Source organism: Lithobates pipiens, unplaced genomic scaffold, assembly GCF_037356315.1.
Source record: "Lithobates pipiens isolate NorthernLeopardFrog02 unplaced genomic scaffold, aLitPip1_a1.2 Scaffold_18, whole genome shotgun sequence".
Classification (NCBI taxonomy): domain Eukaryota; kingdom Metazoa; phylum Chordata; class Amphibia; order Anura; family Ranidae; genus Lithobates; species Lithobates pipiens.
The window spans coordinates 644,801,872-644,823,716 of record NW_027507758.1 but is presented as its reverse complement, the minus strand read 5'-3'; the positions used below and the strand labels follow the sequence as shown (position 1 = coordinate 644,823,716).

The window sequence follows — 21,845 nt, the reverse complement described above, 5'->3', positions numbered from 1 at the left end:
TCATACGTGTTGTACGTCACCGCGTTATAAACGATCGGAATTTGATGTGACCGTGTGTAGGCAAGACAGCTTGAGCCGAATTCCGTCGGAAAACCATCAGAGCTTTTTCCGACAAGAATTCCCATCATGTGTACGCGGCATAACTCACTCAGCCATGTCCTTATAGACCTTGCTTTGTGCACTGGTCCAAATCATTTGGTGGAGGGGGGTTATGATGTGGGCTTGTTTTTCAGGGGTTGGGCTTGGCCTCTTAGTTCCAGTGAAGGGAACTCTTAAGGCATCAGCATTTGGACAATTTCCTACTCCCAACTTAGTGGGAACAGTTTGGGGGTGGCTCGCTCCTGTTCCAATATGACTGCACACCAGTGCACAAAGCAAGGTCCATAAAGACATGGATGAGTTTGGGGTGGAGGAACTTGACTGGCTTGCACAGAGTCCTGACCTCAACCCGATAGAATACCTTTTGGCTGAATTAGAGCAGAGACTGTGAGCCAGGCCTTCTCCTCCAACATGAGTGCCTGGCCTCACAAATGCACTTCTGGAAGAATGTCAAACATTCCCATAGACACACTAAACCTTGTGGACAGCCTTCCCAGAAGCAGTTATAGCTACAAAGGGTGGACCAAATCAAATTTTAACCCTACGGACTAAGTCTGGGCTGCCATTAAAGGTCATGTGTCCCAATACTTTTGGTTAAATAGTGTATCTGGCAAGATTTACAATGGTGGTGGAACCCTCCTACACATAAATACTACATTTTAGGACCTGAGACAGGAGTTATGCTTAATAACATAGGGAGATGAGACAACTTCTCTACATGAAGCAACATGCTTGGGATTGGAACCCAGGCCCTCAAGGATGCTAAGGAGAAGTTCTAACCTCTAAGCCACAGAGCTGCTGCATATGGAAACCTCCTACAAATAAATACACATATATTGCATTTCTTTGGACATATAGGTGATCTACATTATGCAAGAGTTATTCTTCTTGATTTATTCTGTGATATTCGGTGGTTCTTGGTGTGTGAGTATAGAATAGTGATGTTACCCTCTAATTTTGGGGAATTACATTTTGATTTCTGATCGTGGTACACATATCCCATTTTTAGGGCTTAAATTCTGATTATTTGGAAATAATAAAAAAAACATACAAAATTGTGACATATTTTACATTTGCACCAGCAAAGGTATTTTTTGTGGTTTGTAAAGACACCTGTGTGAGATTGGGTAAAGATTTTTGTGAAATGGAGAGTAACAAGCATGCACAGTTGTATTGGCACCTAGTTGTACAGAGACAGGGAATTTATCTCTTCTCAGACTTTTAAAGATATTTCAGTCACAAAAAGATGTTTAGCAACATACGGTAACTTGTTTTTATTGTATGGGACATTATAAGGTGTTCGTCCCTAAAGATTATGGAATCGCTATGTGCAAATTATTTATTCTCCCTATCCCAGAGGTAATCACTGACACTGTTGCATGGTGGGAACCAAGGTATGATGGGGCTTATATAGCTGTGGGTTCAAACAACACTTAAAGCTTGGATGACTGCCAGAAAGCTGATAGGGGTCTCATTTGTACACATAGGTCTCCTGTGTTTGAACCCTGCCTATTATCTAAGCCAAATGTTAACATGTGTATTTGGACTTTATATCCACAGGGTTATAATGCGTTTATAGAAGTAGGCTCACAGCAGGTATGCTTAGCAACGGAGGTAGGAGTAAACATCACTGAAGTGGATGCTCGTTTGCCCTTTTCAGGCTGCATACACAATGTTTCACTTTTGCATTGCCATGGGAAAAATGATATGTTAGAAGGAGTCACAGAACACGTCCACAGAATCTCCTGGAGACCAGATGCACTCCCAATGGGTGATTTCTCATTGCCCATAGGCCCAATCGTAGAAATACTCAAACAATGAAAGACATCTTTGCAATATCTTAAGACATATAATTTGACAGTACATCAGGAAATCATAAAAACTACCATTAGGGATGGGCAGAACACCCCCCTGTTCGGTTTGCAGCATAGCAAGCGAACAGCCCAAAAATTTGTTCAAACACGCAAACACCATTAAAGACTATGGGATACGAACATGAATAATCAAAAGTGCTAATTTTAAAGGTTTATGCCTCCTACACAGGGTCGGACTTTCCGGCAGAAAAAGTCAGACGGAATCTTTGCATTGGACATTCCGATGTGTGGGCCTCATCAGACTTTTTTTTTCAAAAATTCTCGCGGACCTTGAAATAGAACAATTTTTCCGACAGAAACAATTCCTATCGGGTTGTTCCGACGGACCAAAAAACGACGCATGCTCTGAAGCAAGTATGAGACGGCAGCTATTGAATTTCCTTTTTTCTAATCCATCGTACATTTTGTACGTCACCGTACGGACTTTGGTGTGATTGTGTGTAGGCAAGACCGTTTTAGTGGAACTTCGTCGGAAAGACCATCGGAGTTTATTCCGATGGAAAGACCGGTCATGTGTACGCAGCATAATATGCAAGTTATTGTCATAAAAAGTGTTTGGGGACCCAGGCCATGCCCCAGGGGACATCTATAAATGCAAAAAAGTCATTTAAATGTACTAGCGGTAGCGTGGGGGTCCCCCCAAATTCCATACCAGGCCCTTCAGGTCTGGTATGGATATTAAGGAGAATTGTCAAAAAACGGCTATTGTCTTTTTTAACATGTTTTTTCTGTGAAATGGTAGGGGTACATTTGTACCCCATTACCAATTCACACGGTGGGGGTGGGATCTGGGAGTCCCCTTATTAAAGCGGGCTTCCAGATTCCGATAAGCCCCCACAACCACCGGGCAAGGATTGTGGGGGTGAGGCCCATGGGGACATCCTCCCAATGTTGAGGGTATGTGGCCTGGTACGGTTCGGGGGGGCACTCTCTCGTCCGCCCCTCTTTTCCTGCGCCCTGTCAGGTTTCGTGCTCGGATAAGGGTCTGGTATGGATTTTTAGGGGGCCTCCCATGCCATTTTAGTTTTAAATTTTGGCGCGGGGTTCCCCTTAATATTCATACCAGACCAGAAGGGCCTGGTATGGAATTTGGGGGGAACCTCACGCATGTTTTTCTTAGAATTTTGTTTTGGAGTTCCCCTTGATATTCATACCAGACCCAAAGGGCCTGGTAATGCACTGCGTGGGAATCCCAGGCCGTTTTTTTTCCAATGACTTTTATGTGTATTGCAGAGACCTAACAATTCATTAATAGCCGACACTACCGCTAGTACTTTTAAATGACTTTTTTTCCTTTAGAAATGTAAATTTGCTCTCGGACTGTTGTAAACACGGGAAACATGCGCCAATTTACAGGCATACTATAGACACCCCCCAGGTACGAAATTTAAAGGAATATTTCACTTTAAGCAATATTAAAATCACTGCTCCCGAAAAAAATTGCAGTTTTTAAAACTTTTTTTGCATTGATACATGTCCCCTGGGGCAGGACTCGGGCCCCCAAACACTTTTTATGACAATAACTTGCATATAAGCCTTTAAAATTAGCACTTTTGATTTCTCCCACTTGTAAAGGGTGTTCCGTGGCTTTAGAATTTGCCGTGAACACCCCAAATTGTTCGCTATTCGGCAAACGGGCGAACAGCCAATGTTCGACGCAAACAGACAGCCCATCCCTAACTACCATTATGAGAGGTAAAAGCAGCCACTATTCAGTTATCACAAGACACCCATCATTCGTGGTATAATGTGTTCACAGGTTGGTCACCCACAGGAAGTGAGGTGGTGAAAACTTTCCTCTACCCACTTGCTGTTTGTGTTATTATTTTGGTCATACAAGTCCTGAACAATTGCTATTTGGTTTGTACTATAAAGACGGATCTGAGTTTGACTTGGAATGTGTCTACTTGCTAGATATGTTTTGGCTAATAGATTGGCATGGCTGGTTTCTCAGGCCAAAGACGGCCTGACCTGTACTTTTTACCGAAAATATTATGAGACTGCACATCATATGGAGGTAAACATCTTTTCTTAGAATTGCCATCCTTTTTCTCTGTAACCAAACCCTAAATATATTGTAATCCACCCTTCCTTTATTTTGTATAAACAGACATGTTTTTGACCTCATCTCATGTGTGTGTCATTTGGGTATCCACAGGATCCCGGTGGAAGTTATCCAGCTGTCTGGTTCAAGTCCCTGACACCCCCCTGTGAGATCTCTGATGTGTGGAAAGACTGGCCTTCTGTGAAAAACATTTCCCACATTCAGGGCAGGAATATGGCTTCTCCCCCGTGTGGGATCTCTGATGTGCGGAAAGACCGGTTTTATGTGAAAAACATTTCCCGCACTCGGGACAGAAATACGGCTTCTCCCCCGTGTGAGATCTCTGATGTGTGGAAAGACTGGTCTTATGTGAAAAACATTTCCCACACTCAGGACAGGAATACGGCTTCTCCCCCGTGTGAAATCTCTGATGTGTGGAAAGACCGGACTTATCTGAAAAACATTTCCTGCACTCAGGACAGGAATGTGGCTTTTCTCCTGTATGAGATCTCTGATGTCTGCTAAGACTGGACTTCTGTGAAAAACATTTCCCACACTCAGGACAAGAATATAGCTTCTCCCCCGTGTGAGATCTCTGATGTGTGGAAAGACCAATCTTACCTGAAAAACATTTCTCATACTCAGGACAGGAATGCGGCTTTTCCCCCATGTGAGATCTCTGATGTGTGTTTAGACCGGATTTCTGTGAAAAACATTTCCCACACTCAGGGCAGGAATACGGCTTCCCTCCTGTGTGCACTCTCTGATGGCTGAAAAGATGGTACCTACGTGAAAAACATTTTCCACACTCAGGACAGGAATGTGGCTTTTCCCCTGTGTGTGATCTCTGATGTGTGTAAAGACTAGACTTCTGTGAAAAACATTTCCCGCACTCAGAACAGTAATATGGCTTCTCCCCCGTGTGAGATCTCAGATGTTTGTAAAGACTCAACTTATCTGAAAAACATTTCCCACACTCAGGGCAGGAATATGTCTTCTCTCCCGTGTGGGAAATCTGATGTCTGTAAAGATTGGCTTTCTGTGAAAAGCATTTCCCGCACTCAGCACATGAATAGGGCTTCTCCCCTATGTGGGAATTCTGATGTCTGTAAAGATTGCCCTTATGTAAAAAACATTTCCCACACTCAGGACAGGAATACGGCTTCTCTCCTGTGTGAGATATTTTATGCTCATTAAGTTTGGATTTATAACGGAAACACTTCCCGCACTCAGTACAGGAAAGTCTCTCCTCTGTTGGAAGGACGGCACCGTCCCGCACAGTCTGAGGTTCCTCAGGATAAGAGGAATACGATGGTCCGGCCCCGTCCCTCACAGTCTGAGGTTCCTCAGGATAAGAGGAATACGATGGTCCATCTACACTGTGTGGTGCCGGATGGACATTTGAGGTAGTCGGGTTTTCTCCTGGACTATACTGTGTGATGTCCTCATCTTCTACTTTACAGTCTGGAGACAAAGTGAGACAATCCTCTGAGGTTTTCCTCATCTCCCGTCCATCTACTAAAATAGAAATACAAAGATTATTACTAGACATCAGCTGATTGGTTCCCCTAAACCAGGACTCCGCCCACATCAGGCAGCTTGGTCTCTGAGGATCTTACAATTCCCCCCTCAAGGTAACTAGTAAATGGGTCCTCTGATCTCCTACCAGATCATTTCTTTATTCATGGACCTTAGTCAGAGAGTGAGGAAACAACGAGAAATGTCTTTTATAGGAGTGACAGTGATGAGGGGATTATAGGACGAGTGTCCCCTCCCCCTCTATCACTCATTGCCATCTTCCCAACACAAGAAGTCCTGCACTTCCTTATTTAGTCCATGATTTAGTCATGAATAACAGCGGGGCTGAGCCCCACCAGAGGTCAGAGAGTGAGGATGGGGGGAGAACAACCAAGATGAAGACTGGACTGATCCTGAAGACCCCCATCATTGGGTTATTGACTCCTCCCTCATTATCACTTTCTGTTTAAGGTTCCAAAGTCTGAGGATGTTATCACATTATTATCACCATGTAAAAGTCTGTCCTCCAATCACATCATCAGATATAAAATGTCCAGCTGGTAGGAAATGGGTGTAAAAGAAATCAGGACTATGTAACATACAACTTATTATATAGGATACAACAGATAGGACTATGTGGTATCAGAATAAAGTAATATACAACATAGAGTATATAGTGCAGGGGTCAGGAGCATGTAATGTACAATATAAATGATATGGTGTAAGGCAGCCCTCAAATTTTCCACTCGCAAAATGATTGCTGGCAAGCGTGGGCTGCCTGGGAGGAGGGGGCAAGCAGCGCCGGCAGGTGGGGGTTGAACAGGAGCCATTCTCCCAACCAGGGGAAGAGAGGAGAGGAAGAGTCGAGCTGGCTGATCATCAGAGAGCGGGGATTGGCCAACAGCTTTCATTTGAAATACTGGGTTCCCGGGGTCGCTCACCATCACAGCCCCACCTCTTCACCCAGCACCGCACACATCACACAGTCCCGCCTCCTTGTCCAGAGCATTGGGTAGACAGAACAGCAGTCCAATGCTGGGATGTCCTGGGCAAGGGGGCGGGACTGTGTGATGTGAGCGGTGAGGAGGCAGGACTGTATTTGATGGTGAGCGGCACCGGGAACCCAGCAATTCAAATGAAACATGTTACAGTGGCCAATACCCGCTCTCTGATGATTGGCCAGCTCGACTCTTCCTCTGCACAAGTGAGGCTGTATTGATGGGCACAGGTGAGACTGTACTGAGGGGCACAGCTGAGACTGTACTGAGGGGCACCAATAAAGTTGTTGTTAATATTTATTTTTGTAACTTAATTCTGCATAAAACATTTAAGGTTCATTTCATGAGATAATTTATGAGGGTGTGTTTAGGGGTGGAGACTGGTTGGGTTGGGTGGGGAAACTGGTGGCGAGTAACCATTAAGGCCTGGCTAGTAGCTCAGGACTTGAAATTTTGAGCCCTGGTGTAAGGGTCAGGAGTATGTAATGTACAATATAACTGATACAGTGTAAGGGTCAGGACTCATAATATTGGTATTCAGTAATCAGTGGAAGATGAAATGATTACATGAGACAAGTTGCAGAGGTCCCACACCGCTGCCTCCCATCTCCTGAGACTGCACTCAGTGACTTGGGTCTGAGACTATACAGACATATCCCTCCACCCGGCACAGCCAGCAGACAACCCAACAAGTAACGTATTTATCGGGGTATAACACGCACCCCAAGTTTAGGAGGGCATTTTAAGGAAAAAAGTTTTTGGAGGGAAGTTTAACCACTTGCTTACTGGGCACTTAAACCCCCCTCCTGCCCAGACCAATTTTCAGCTTTCAGCGCTGATGCACTTTGAATGACAATTACGCGGCCATACAACACTGTACCCAAATGACATTTTTATCATTTTTTTCCCACAAATAGAGCTTTCTTTTGGTGGTATTTAGTTACAGCTCGGAGTTTTATTTTTTGCTAAACAAACAAAAAAAGATGCAAAAAAAAAAAAAAAAAATCATGTTTTAATAGTTTGTTCTAAAATTTTGCAAACGGGTCATTTTTCTCCTTCATTGAAGTGCGCTGATTAGGCGGCACTGATAGGCTGCATTGGTGGGCACTGATGGGCACTGATGGGCTGCACTGGTGGGCACTGATAGGCATAGTTAAGGCGGCACTAATAGGCACAGATAAGGCGGCACCGATGGGCACAGATAAGGCGGCACAGATAAGATGGGCACAGATAAGGCGGCACAGATAAGATGGGCACAGATAAGATGGGACTGATGGGCACTGATAGGTAGCACTGATAGGTGGCTCTGATAGGTGGCACTGCTGGGCACTGATGGGCGGCACTGCTGGGCACTGATGGGCGGCACTGGGGTGCAGCACCTTTGAGGCAGATTGTGGGCACTGTGGGTGGCACTGCTGGGTGGCACTGTGGGCACTGCTTGGTAGCACTGTGGGCACTGCTGGGTGGCACTGATGGGGGGGCACTAACTTTTATTAAACTGGCACTGCAGGGGGCAGGTGGGCACTGGCAGGGGGCAGGTGAGCGCTTAGATTATTGGCCGTGATCGGGACTGATGTCCCGATCACGGCCGCCGGTGATCGGCTTTTTTTTTTCTCCTCGCGCTGTCAGCGCGAGGAATAATAGCCGATTACCGGCTCCGTTCTATCACATGATCAGCTGTCATTGGCTGACAGCTGATCACGTGATAAGGGGTCGGGATCGACCCCTTTCACGGATCGGTGATCAGGCGAGTCTCATGGACTCGCCGATCACAGAGCGCGCCGCGCGCGCCCCTCAGGGGGCGCGCAGGCCGCTCGTACACGGGACGACGTCAATAGACGTAGTCCCGGAAATGTAGGTCCGCGCTAATGCTGTCATTTGGCAATAGCGCGGTACCGAAGTGGTTAAGGGAGAAAAAAACCTTACATTTAAATGCCCGTCAATGCAGCCTTATCAGTGTGCATCTGCAGCCTTGTCCATAATTGCAGAATGATCAGTGTCATTTGCAGCTTGCCCACCGCTGTTTGCAGCCTTGCAGAGTGTCATTTGCAGCTTGCCAGTGTCATTTCCAGCTCGCCCAGCGGCGTTTGCAGCCTTGCCCATGTTTAAATATCCCACCACTGAGACAGACCAAGCGAGCGCCGCCGAATAAGACCGAGCGGCTCTGAAAAAGACTGAGCGGTGCCGAAAAAGACCGAGCCGTCTGCTCGGCTCCACTCGTAGTCCCGCCTCCCTGCTGTTTCTGGAGCGAGCGCTGAGTACACAGTAGAGTCGGCTCGGTCTGTTTCGGCAGCGCTCGCTCCAGAAACAGCAGGGAGGCGGGACTACGAGCGGAGCCGAGCAGACGGCTCGGTCTTTTTCGGGGGCGCTCTGTCTTTTTCGGCGCCGCTCAGTATTTTAGCCTCACAGAAAGTGGGGATCCGCATATAAAAAGTGCGTGTTATATGCCGATAAATACGGTAATCCTGGGGGATTGTTCTGTCAGAGATCTTGTCATACCCGGGTATGGGGCAGAAGACCCAAATCACATACCCCAGGTGCCTAGATCTAGTAACATCTATGGGGAAAATGAACATTTTGCTGCCAGCTGATCCCCAGAATCTCCATAAATCCAGTCTAGATACATAAATTGTGTCGGCAGCACAGAGAAGGAAGATTATCGGAGAGAAATCCAGGAATACAGGACGGGGAACACAGCTCAGGAAAGTGACCAGGGGATTACAGGCTGATATCACCCAGCCCCCGCCCTACTCTGGACCAATCAGTGAGCAGTATGGGTGGAGGAATGTATTTAGTGTTAATGACCCACCTGTGCTGATCTCTGTAGGAGTGCCCTCCTCTATAAATGTCCCCGTTATTCCATCCTCCTCCATAGACTGCTGATCATCCCTCACATACCTCTCTTCTTCTTCTGATTTCACCTCAAATTCTATATCCATTGGATCTCCACTCTAAACCAAGAAAATGAGAGAGAATATCATCTGTAAGATAGAAGATTTATTATTGTGACATCACATAGAAAATCCACACATCATCTCTAGGAGTCCATGTTCTAGATGCTCCATCCCACCAACCTTGAGGTAACAGTGGGGGATGGTGTGACCTTCCTGTGTGGAATCCCGGGAATACAGAGGACGGGGACATCTCTCTGGTGGGTTCCTGGTATTTGGTGGCTCCATCATATCCTTGTGTGCTTCTGAAAACTCCTCCATCACTCCATACTCCTCATCCTCCTCTTTATACTCTTCTTTAACATCAATATTATCACCCCCGAGGTTTCCACTCTGAATATATAATAAAACATTCATTGTAACAATCATGCTGTGTATAAATCAGAACTACCAATAATTGTCACTCATCTACCTGATGATGGTGGGGGATGGTGCACAGATCTTTGTGTTCTTTTAGAAACTCTGACTCCTTCATCACCCCATCCTCATCATCCTCCTCTTTTATCTCTTCTTTAATCTCTTTAGAATCTCTCAGATTTCCACTCTGAATATATAATAAAATGACATCAATGGTAACAATGCAGATAATGCACAGATCCTAATGATACTATCAGTGATTGTTCCTCATCTACCTGATGATGGTGGGGGATGGTGTGATCTTCCTGTGTGGAATCCCGGGAATACAGAGGACGGGGACATCTCTCTGGGGGATTCCCATTACTGGATCCATCTGTAGGAAACACACACACTGACTGAATACATTGTTTCTATGTGTTTATCAGATGATGGGGGATCTAGGTGGAGCCTCCGTACTGCTCTCTCCTTTACAATAAAGTCTCCTCTTACCCGGTGATGTGAGGGGCGGCTGATTGTCCATCATGACGTCCTTGTAGAGATCCTTGTGTCCTTCTAAATACTCCCACTCCTCCATGGAGAAATAGACAGTGACATCCTGACACCTTATAGGAACCTGACACACACAATGATACAGTCACCATCCAGACACATCCCTTGTCTGTTACTGGATAATGTCCCAGAATTCCCAGAATCCTCCTCACCTCTCCTCCATCATCTCTCTGGTGACTTCTAGAATCTTCTTTGTATTTCTCTATTCTATCAGGGAGGGAGGTGGAGGCAATGTGATGGTCATATGATCTCCAGACTTCACAGGAGGAAAACTCTACATCTGAACACAAATAGAAAAAATAAATGATATTCCCAGAATCCTTCTCACCTCACCATTCAGGGGTCCATTATATTAAAGCTCCACTTCAGAATGAGATATAATTTACCCCACACAGGACCCCCACACTATGCAGGATAAAAGTTTGTAGCAGGTATTCTGATGTCATTACATACAATGCAGGACCAACAGTCCCACTTTGCTAGTGAGGATGCCAAGAGTCCGCCCACATCCTAAGAACATCTGAAAAAATGGAAGAAGGAGCTCAGAGACAAATGAGAATATTGCTCAGCCAATGGGAGATGATCTCAGCATGACTTACATAATGAAGGAGATGAGGGGGAGGGGAGGAAGTCACTTATGGTGACCATAGAGACATGGAAATTCAGCTGGTTCAGCAGGGATCGGTCACATTTCCATCCATGTGTGGTCACTGCCGGATAAAAGTCACTCCATCAGCGGCTGCAGCCAATAGCTTCATCACTGATCTGTGTATTCTGAGAGCGGAGGAGCGCCCCCCATTGTCAGAATACAATAGTGCAGCGGGGAGAATTTCCCCCATCCCCCTCCAATGTGTGGATGGGGGAATCACTTCTGTTTTTTCTTCTGTTTTTTCCTCTCATCCCACTGGATGAACGATAAAACTGAACCATGTATGGCCAGATTTGGAAGGAAGATATATTCATCACCAACTGATCCCCCTGAAGGGGGTTAATCTAGGTATCCACACTATATATATATATATATATATATATAAATATATATATATATATATACACCTCTCCCATCCTCTGGAACTTGCTACCTCAACCTGTCCGGCTATCCCCTACTCTTGCTACCTTCAGGTGACCCCTGAAAACTCATCTCTTCAGGGAAGCCGATCACGTCTCCAACTGATCTTTTATCACTTCCATCAGCTCCTCCCCACAGTTACAACCTTTTGTACCACCTGCCCCTCCCTATTAGATTGTAAGCTCTTCTGAGCAGGGCCCTCTTAAACCTTTCGTATTTTATTGTATTATAACTGTATTGTCTCCCTTTTATATTGTAAAGTGCAGTGTAAACTGTGGGCGTTATATAAATCCTGTATAATAATAATAATAATATATGTGTGTATCATCATCTGCTGGAGATAAAAGACATCACAGTGACTATGGAGGAAGAGGACGGACATGACGGGAGTGTGATGAATGAAGAGTGCAGAGAGAGAGCACACAGAGGCGAATCACCAGGAACCCGACATGTGGGGCATTTATTGGGGGACTCGGGGTACAGGCAGGAGGAGAATTAGTCCACAGAACACACAATAGACACAGCAATGAAGAGCGATCCTCAGGGGGGTAATATGGGACAGATAAGGGTTGTTATTTTAACGGGGCAAACAGAAGGCACAGAAATGAAGAGTGCTCCTCAGGACAGCAAAGGGGTGATAGTCCACAGGGCAGAGCAGAGTTGGCACATAGGGTAGCAAGACAAAGTACAATGAAAAATTCCACCAGATAACAATGTAACACCACACAGGTAGTCCACGTAGGATGGCCAGGGAAATGGGCCCGACTCAGGGACAGAGATCCAGGTCCAAAAAAGGGCAGAGATCAGGGTGTGATGGGTTAAGTATAGGAAATGGCAGATATCAAGTCCAACAGGGGTAGGGGCTGGTAGCTGAAGAAGAGCAGGCAGGGTGAAGTCCAGAACAGGGCAGATATCCAGGCCAACAGGGGTAGGGGCTGGTAGCTGAAGCAGGGCAGGCAGGGTGAAGTCCATGGGCCCTTGGAGGGGGTTGGGAGGGTCTGACCACAGCTCAGCAGCACAGACAATACAGAACTATATGTCCAGGGTGCAGAGAGCAGCACCCAGTCCATACTGACCCATCAGACTCAGCAGTTCTAAGCACCTTCCAGTGAGGTCTGCAGCCATCAGCTCCTCTCTGTGTCCATCATGGAAGGCGACTCTCACCAGACTCACCCCCTTCTTTGTGTTGTGAATTCAGCCAGAGACCTCCCCTCAGATTCAGGTGGTGCCGAGGTGTCTGGCTCTATCCTGACACAATATACAATCATTTATGTGCTTCTTACTGAGGGAGCCTCATGTCCTCCCCCTGTGGGGACCCCGGAACTCACACTCCACATTATACCGATACACTGACTGCGTTATACATTGTATCCCGATTAGAGATTGTCCATTTTATAAAACTAAATACAAACATCTAATACTTCTGACCTTCATTATAGGGGGTTACTGGGTGTAAATAGAAAATACGATCTTATTACCTCCTCTACTACTTCTTCCAGCAACGTCTTCTCTCTACTTCCTCCCGACTCACCTCTCACCCGGAACTTCCTGTCTGTACCTGACATCGCTTCCTGTCTTCCATAGAGACTTCCTGTCTGGGTAAAAGTGAGATCACAGCCTTGTGGAGATCAGAGGAACTGCAGCCCTGAGAAACATCTGGTAGTGTGAACACGGCCTTGTGCTTGTACTGTATATCCTTATAGATGGGTCATCTCCACTCCCACCAAGGGGGATAGAAATATATTACTGCTCGGGGGGGGAGACATTTTGGCCCCTTTGATTTTGCAGTAAAATTGATGTCAGATTTAGTCATGTAGAACATCTGTTATATGGATACAAAGAACCCCAGCAGAGAGTAAAGGGTGGAAATGGCTCCTGATCCCCAGATTTGGGCAATTATGTTACCAATATAAATAGAATAAAACCCGCACTATGTGTAACAACTCAAATACCTACAGAAATAACTTATACCGGACTGCTGCTGTAACAAAGGTAAGTATTCCCTTTATATCAACTAGAAGAGCAACTACAGCGCTGTCCTATTGTGTGTGCACATAAATCATCACAAATACACTAAAATATGTGGAGACATTCATATATAAAGTGCTAGGGGCTCAAATAATATTCTTTGCAGATCTACTGCTTCCACTTTACGCCTACTTCACTGATCTTATGGTGTTTATCAATAAATTATGTAAACTGATCCATGTGCAAATTCATATACAACATAAAGTGCTTTGTGCTCAAGATGCTGTTCCCTGCAGATCCACTGCTTTCACTTTGCACCTACTTCTTTAATCGTATAATATTTGCTGCTATATTAAATAGACTAAAAATCTGTGCAAGTTCATGTAATCATATAATATTTTGTGCTCAATAAAGTGTTCTCTGCAAGTCCACTGCTTCCACTTTGCATCTACTTCAATGAACTTATTATTATTATTATTATATTATTTAGCTCAAAATAAATCCACCAATCAATGAAAAGTTGATAAGGTGTAAAGTTCTCGGTGCACCAAACTGTGGCAGCTGTAATGTAGCCACGCCTTCTTCCCCCTCTTACACGCGGGATGATGAGGGCGCCCCCTTACTGGTGATTTTTATTGATTTGTGGATTTTTTTTAGCAAAATCAGTTTGTTTAAGTAGATGCAAAGTGGAAGCAGTGGACTTGCAGAGAACACTATATTGGGCACAAAATATTGACATGAATTTGCACAGATTTTCAGTTTATTTATTATAGCAGCAAATATAAGATTAAAGAAGTGGATGCAAAGTGGGAAGCAGGAGATCTGCAGGGAACAGCATCTTGAGCACAAAGCCCTTTATATTGTATATGAATTTGCACATGGATCAGTTTACTTCATTTATTGATAAACACCATAAGATCAATGAAGTAGGTGTAAAGTGAAAGCAGTAGATCTGCAGAGAATATTATTTGAGCCCCCAGCACATTATATATGAATGTTCCTCTGATCTCCACAAGGTGGTGATCTCACTTCTACCCAGACAGGAAGTCTCTATGGAATACAAACAGGAAGTGATGTCAGGCATGACAGGAAGTAAAGTCAGCTAGAGACAGGAAGTTCCATGTGTTAGAGGACACCTTGTTGGATCTGGTGGCAGAGGAGGTAATATGTAGATGAACCCCTTCAGGGGGATCAGTTGATGATGAATATATCTTCCTTCCAAATCTGGCCATACATGGTTCAGTTTTATAGTTCATCCAGCGGGATGAGAGGAAAAAACTGAAGTGATTCCCCCATCCACACATTGGAGGGGGATGGGGGAATCCTCCCCACTGCACTATTGTATTCTGACAATGGGGGGCGCTCCTCCGCTCTCAGAATACACAGATCAGTGATGAAGCTATTGGCTGCAACTGCTGATGGAGTGACTTTTATCTGGCAGTGGCCACACATGGATGGAAATGTGACCGATCCCTGCTGAACCAGCTGAATTTCCATGTCTCTATGGTCACTAGTGATGGACGAACTTCTGACGGGACGTTTCGCGAACGCGGACCGCGAACGAGGCCGACCGTTTGGGATGGGCCCCATTGAGTTCAATGGGAGGCGAACTTTGCAAACCTTTAGGTCAAATTTGCAGCCACAAGATAATTATTAGCTGGGCAAACATAGTCCCACCACATGGCCAATGACATAACACATGTATGAGGTGAATTTGGGATCGATAACTACAAGCATTCTTTTTTTATATGGGAAATTGTTCTGACAATTCAGGACTGTGAAGCGCATGAAGGCAATGGAGGAGAGGGAAGGTCAGGGACCAGGGTAGGCAAAGAAGAGGGTGCAGGAGATGATCACCAGCAGCGTGACATACAGCAATGACACATGCACCGTGATAGAGGCATCTGACAACAGCACCGTGATAGAGGGCACTGACATCAGCAGCGTGACATAAAGCATTAACACCAGCACCGTGATATACAGCACTGACAGCAGCACCGTGATAGAGAGCACTGACATCAGAAGCGTGACATACAGCAATGACACCTGCACCGTGATAGAGTCATCTGACAACAGCACCGCGATAGAGGGCACTGACATCAGAAGCGTGACATACAGCACTGACATCAGCACCGTGATATACAGCACTGACAGCAGCACCGTGATAGAGAGCACTGACATCAGAAGCGTGACATACAGCACTGACATCAGCACCGTGATATACAGCACTGACAGCAGCGTGACATTAAGCACTCACACCAGCACCGTGATATACAGCACTGACAGCAGCACCGTAAGCAGCCCCAGGAGGAAGTCAGCACAGCACAGGGATGGTGTGATCCCCTCATAATAAGAACCCCTAGGACGAAGTCAGCACAGCACAGGGATGGTGTGATCCCCTCATAATAAGCAGGCCCAGGAGTAAGTCAGCACAGCACAGGGATGGTGTGATCCCCTCATAATAAGCAGGCCCAGGAGAAACTCAGCACAGCACAGGGATGGTGTGATCCCCTCATAATAAGAACCCCCAGGAGGAAGTCAGCACAGCACAGGGATGGTGTAATCCCCTCATAAGCAGCCCCAGTAGAAATATGACACCGCTCAACCTCTTCAAAGAGGAGGGTAGGGGCATATAGTACGGTGTGCTTTTTTGGGACAAGGAAGTGAGCCAAATGAAGAAAGAAGGTCTGTGTGCTTGATTAAAAAAATTGTTTATAGACATATACATGGTCTACTGGTCACATGTGTTGAATTCCTCCGAGATCCATGCCTCATTCATTTTTAGAAATGTGAGGTAGTTAACACTGTCGTGAGCTAGGCGAGTACGCTTATCGGTCACGATCCCCCCTGCTGCACTGAACGTCCTTTCGGACAGGACACTGGATGAGGGGCAAGCCAACAGTTCGATTGCAAATTGGGCAAGCTCTGGCCAGAGGTCAAGCCTGCCCACCCAGTAGTCCAGGGGTTCATCACTCCTCAGAGCGTCCACATCGGCCGTTAACCCAATGTAGTCGGACACCTGATGGTCTAGGCGTTCCCTGATGCTGGATCCGGATGACACCTGTCGATGGGTCGGCTGAAAGAATGACCTCATATCCGAAGTCACCAACACATCTTCAAACCGGCCTCTTCTTGCAGGCGCTGTTGGATTGGTACCCGCAACTCCTTCTCTGGGAGTGGGAATTGCTCCTCTGCCAGCGCACGCAAAAGCAGAATGCAGCATTTCTCGAAGCAAGGCCTGGAAGTGCTGCATTCTGACAGCCCTCTGCGACGGCGGTAACATTTCCGCCATTTTGTGTTTGTACCGGGGGTCTAAGTACGTTGCCACCCAGTACTGGTCCTTGACCCTTATGCTTTTTATACGGGGGTCCCTATTAAAACACTGGAGCATGAAGGCCCCCATTTGCACTAAAGTGGAAGCGGTGTGGTGGCCTGGCTCCTGCTCATCATCCAGGATAATGTCGTCCTCTTCATTCTCCTCTCCCCATCCACGCACAACAGGGATCCCAGAAAGGTTTAAAGCATGCTCTTCTTGCTCCTCCTCATCCGCCCCGGCACCATCCTCCTCTGACTCCTCATCAGACTCCTGTTGTTGACTTGTCTCAGATAGAGTAGCCCCCCCTGGGAATTCATCCAGCATTGCGACTTCCTCATCTTCCTGCTCCTGCTCCTCCACAGCCTGATCAATGACACTACGCAATGCACGCTCCATAAAGAAGGCATAAGGTACCATGTCACCGATGGCGCCATGGCTGCGACTGACCAGTTTGGTGATCTCCTCAAATGGCCGCAGAAGTCTGCATGCGTCGCGCATGAGCAGCCACTGGCGCGGTGAAAAAAAACCCAGCTCCCCAGAACCGTTTCTTTCGCAGAGTTCATACAGGTAGATGTTAACTGCACGTTTCTGCTGGAGCAGCCTATCAAGCATATAGAAGGTTGAGTTCCATCGCGTCGGGCAATCGCAAATAAGACGTCTGACCGGCAGATGGTGTCGCCGCTGAATGTCAGCAAGGCGAGCCATGGCCGTGTAAGATCTTCTGAAATGTGCCGAGATTTTCCTTGCCTGCCGCAAGATGTCCTGGACCCCAGGGTATTTGACAAGGAATCGCTGCACGACCAAGTTTAAGACGTGTGCCATGCATGGCACGTGCGTGATTTTGCCCTGTTTCAATGCGCTAAGCAGATTGGCACCGTTGTCACACACCACTTTACCAACTGTAAAATTGAGCGGTGTTAGCCACTGATCTGCCTGTGAACGCAAAGCTGAAAGGAGTGCAGGGCCAGTGTGGCTCTTGGCTTCCAGGCACAACAGACGCAGCACGGCATGGCAACGTCTCACCTGGCATGTGGAATAGGTTCTAGGGAGCTTGGGCGGTGCAGCCGAAGAGACGCTAGCAGCGGAAAAGGAGGAGGCAGCTGAGGAGGAGAGGGAGGAGGATGGAGTAGGAGGAGGAGGAGAAGAAGAGTCAGGCCTGCATGCAATCCGTGGCGGTAAAACCAAATCTACGCGGGTGCCACGGGTTACATGCTTGACGGCCGTCAGAAGGTTCACCCAGTGGGAAGTAAAAGTGATATACCTTCCCTGCCCATGTTTGCTAGACCACGTGTCTGTGGTCAGATGTATCTTGGCACCGACACTGTGTGCCAGAGATACATCCACTTGCCGCTGAACATGGCCATATAGCTCTGGGATGCCCTTCTCTGAGAAATACTTCCTTCCTGGGACCTTCCATTGTGGAGTTCCAATGGCCACAAATTTGCGAAAGGCCTCCGAGTCCACCAGTTTATATGGCAGTAGTTGGCAGGCTATGAGTTCTGACAAGCCAGCCATCAATCGTTGGGCAAGAGGGTTATCCGGCGTCATCATTTTTTTACGCTCGAACATTAGGCCCACGGAAGCCTGCCTTTTTGCAGGAAAATGTGAACTTGGCATGATGGAAGGTGGAGTGGAGGACAATTGTGAGGAGAGAGGAGAAGTAGAAGACGAGGCTGGACGGTGAGAGCCTGCAGTGTGGCTTTGTGTGTTCCGTTGCTCCCACTCGGCTCGGTGATGGCTGCCCATGTGCCTTCTTAAGGCGGTCGTCCCTAGGTGAGTGTTAGGCTTACCGCGACTAATGCGTTGACTGCAAAGATTGCAGATGGCAACGCTATTGTCAGCAGCGGACACGTTAAAAAAAGCCCACACTGTGGAGCCATGTGCCGGTGTCCTGGGAGCGCGGGATGTGACCGTACATGGTCGATGACTCGCTCCTGATACATTTTCAGTCTGCTTTGTCCCTCCTGTGCAATGTAAGTTAGTCCTGCTTCTCCTCCCTATCTGCTGGTCCATATCTCCCTCTGAACTCCCCTCCTCTTCCTCTCTTGTGGGCACCCACGTGACATCACTAGACACGTCATCATCAACGTCACCTTCCCCACCGCTATAAGTAGAGATCTCGGAGTAGGCAGCAACACCGGGGACCAACCTCCTCCTTGGGCTGATCTGGGTACTGTCGTCAGACTGCTGAGTAGCGGTTGTTGCTACCTCCTTTTCCTGATCCAATACCAAGAGTGGCTGCGCATCACAAATGTCCTCTTGATATGGATCGGAAAATAATTCCTGTGACTCAAGCAGAAGGTATGTGGTGGTGGTGGTGGGGGTGTTGGTGGTAGTGTCTTTGGGGGTGCACATAGCAGAGAGTGAAGAAGAGGGTGCAGATCGAGAGGATGAGGAGGGTGCAGAAGAGTAAGGCTAAGTGAGCCACTCTACCAAGTCTGGTGCGTCCTTTAAAGTAATTGAACGCACCTTCTGCAACTTCCCACTTTGGCTCAAGGCTGTTGCTCCTGCCCTACCCCTACCACCCCTGCGGAAGGGCCTGCCTCTTCCTCTGCCTGTCATTTTTTAAATCACCCTGTGACAAAACTCTTAGTCCCTATACCGATGAAGGACTGCTGCAGTATAGGGCAGCGGTCAGCAGTGGTGCACCTCAACCCTATGTATTGTGGACTGATAGCGGTCCTTACAGAACAGCAGATTGTACCGCACTCAACCCTATGTACTGTAGCACCCTACACCAAGTTACCAGTCCTTATAAGGACCTTTGTGGACCAAGTAGGTTGTGTGTGACTGATTAGCAGACTGTACGTCAGTCCCTATACCAATGAAGGACTGCTGCAGTATAGGGCAGCGGTCAGCAGTGGTGCACCTCAACCCTATGTATTGTGGACCGATAGCGGTCCTTACAGAACAGCAGACTGTACCGCACTCAACCCTATGTACTGTAGCACCCTACACCAAGTTACCAGTCCTTATAAGGACCTTTGTTGGCCAAGTAGGTTGTGTGTGACTGATTAGCAGACTGTACGTCAGTCCCTATACCGATGAAGGACTGCTGCAGTATAGGGCAGCGGTCAGCAGTGGTGCACCTCAACCCTATGTATTGTGGACCGATAGTGGTCCTTACAGAACAGCAGACTGTACCGCACTCAACCCTATGTACTGTAGCACCATACACCAAGTTACCAGTCCTTATAAGGACCTTTGTGGACCAAGTAGGTTGTGTGTGACTGATTAGCAGACTGTACGTCAGTCCCTATACCGCTGAAGGACTGCTGCAGTATAGGGCAGCGGTCAGCAGTGGTGCACCTCAACCCTATGTATTGTGGACCGATAGGGGTCCTTACAGAACAGCAGACTGTACCGCACTCAACCCTATGTACTGTAGCACCCTACACCAAGTTACCAGTCCTTTATAAGGACCTTTGTGGACCAAGTAGGTTGTGTGTGACTGATTAGCAGACTGTACGTCAGTCCCTATACTGCTGAAGGACTGCTGCAGTATAGGGCAGCAGTCAGCAGTGGTGCACCTCAACCCTATGTATTGTGGACCGATAGCGGTCCTTACAGAACAGCAGACTGTACCGCACTCAACCCTATGTACTGTAGCACCCTACACCAAGTTACCAGTCCTTATAAGGACCTTTGTGGACCAAGTAGGTTGTGTGTGACTGATTAGCAGACTGTACGTCAGTCCCTATACCGATGAAGGACTGCTGCAGTATAGGGCAGCGGTCAGCAGTGGTGCACCTCAACCCTATGTATTGTGGACCGATAGCGGTCCTTACAGAACAGCAGACTGTACCGCACTCAACCCTGTGTACTGTAGCACCCTACACCAAGTTTCCAGTCCTTACAAGGACCTTTGTGGACCAAGTAGGTTGTGTGTGACTGATTAGCAGACTGTACGTCAGTCCCTATACCGATGAAGGACTGCTGCAGTATAGGGCAGCGGTCAGCAGTGGTGCACCTCAACCCTATGTATTGTGGACCAATAGCGGTCCTTACAGAACATCAGACTGTACCGCACTCAACCCTATGTACTGTAGCACCCTACACCAAGTTACCAGTCCTTATAAGGACCTTTGTGGACCAAGTAGGTTGTGTGTGACTGATTAGCAGACTGTACGTCAGTCCCTATACCAATGAAGGACTGCTGCAGTATAGGGTAGCGGTCAGCAGTGGTGCACCTCAACCCTATGTATTGTGGACCGATAGCGGTCCTTACAGAACAGCAGACTGTACCGCACTCAACCCTATGTACTGTAGCACCCTACACCAAGTTACCAGTCCTTATAAGGACCTTTGTGGACCAAGTAGGTTGTGTGTGACTGATTAGCAGACTGTACGTCAGTCCCTATACCGATGAAGGACTGCTGCAGTATAGGGCAGCGGTCAGCAGTGGTACACCCCAACCCTATGTATTGTGGACCGATAGCGGTCCTTACAGAACAGCAGACTGTACCGCACTCAACCCTATGTACTGTAGCACCCTACACCAAGTTACCAGTCCTTACAAGGACCTTTGTGGACCAAGTAGGTTGTGTGTGACTGATTAGCAGACTGTACGTCAGTCCCTATACTGCTGAAGGACTGCTGCAGTATAGGGCAGCGGTCAGCAGTGGTGCACCTCAACCCTATGTATTGTGGACCGATAGCGGTCCTTACAGAACAGCAGACTGTACCGCACTCAACCCTATGTACTGTAGCACCCTACACAGACCAAGTTACCAGTCCTGATAAAGAGCTTTGTGGAACAAGTGAGTTGTGAATGATTAGCAGACTGCAGCAGAAGGGCAGCAGTCAAGTATAATATTCTTTCTATATTTGGAAGAAAGAATATTATACGTGTACAAGCCTATTACCGTACCACTGATACCAGTCCTGAAAAGAACCTTTGTGGAACTAATAGTAACAGCAACTCTTTAAACTGACCCTCACTGCCTGACACACTGCTTCCTTCCTGTCCCTATACAAACTGGCAAAACAGAGGAGACTGGAACAATTACTGGTCACTCGAATAGCTCTTTTGTGGACCTGATAGTAACAGCTAATGATGATGATGATGATGATGATGACTAATCTGGCTGTCCCTAAAATAG

General features: G+C 47.1%; 2 protein-coding genes across 3 annotated transcripts in view; one reads left to right on the top strand and one right to left on the bottom strand.

Annotated features, from left to right (window-relative positions):
- Window positions 1–4,081: 4,081 nt before the first annotated feature.
- On the bottom strand, window positions 4,082–13,010 carry LOC143989606 (uncharacterized). 2 transcript variants are annotated; one of them, XM_077489822.1, is made up of 7 exons: window positions 12,938–13,010; window positions 10,543–10,670; window positions 10,331–10,454; window positions 10,117–10,214; window positions 9,608–9,817; window positions 9,343–9,484; window positions 4,082–5,535 (listed from the first exon to the last, which is right to left on the bottom strand). In XM_077489822.1, exons 3-7 carry the CDS (start codon window positions 10,413–10,415, stop codon window positions 4,163–4,165), a joined length of 1,908 nt encoding a protein of 635 aa, XP_077345948.1. In that variant the 5' UTR covers window positions 10,416–10,454; window positions 10,543–10,670; window positions 12,938–13,010; the 3' UTR covers window positions 4,082–4,162. The 2 variants fall into 2 exon arrangements, with proteins under 2 accessions (XP_077345948.1, XP_077345949.1); XM_077489823.1 differs by lacking the exon at window positions 9,608–9,817.
- A 1,525-nt stretch (window positions 13,011–14,535) lies between these two features.
- The window catches only part of LOC143989840 (uncharacterized), a 50,566-nt gene continuing 43,256 nt past the window's right edge, over window positions 14,536–21,845 (top strand). The window contains exon 1 of the mRNA XM_077490119.1: window positions 14,536–14,588. The gene's annotated coding sequence lies outside the window, so the exon portion shown is untranslated. The remainder of the gene's footprint in view (window positions 14,589–21,845) is intronic.

What these genes read in the sequence shown, in the direction of transcription:
- LOC143989606 (XM_077489822.1), bottom strand. Translation starts at nt 10,415, where the DNA reads ATGGAGGAGTGGGAGTATTTAGAAGGACACAAGGATCTCTACAAGGAC. An exon ending in GCCGCCCCTCACATCACCGG is followed by an intron (nt 10,215 to 10,330) that starts GTAAGAGGAGAC and finishes TGTTTCCTACAG; the next exon opens with ATGGATCCAGTAATGGGAAT. An exon ending in TCCTACAGAGATCAGCACAG is followed by an intron (nt 5,536 to 9,342) that starts GTGGGTCATTAA and finishes TTTCTATTTTAG; the next exon opens with TAGATGGACGGGAGATGAGG.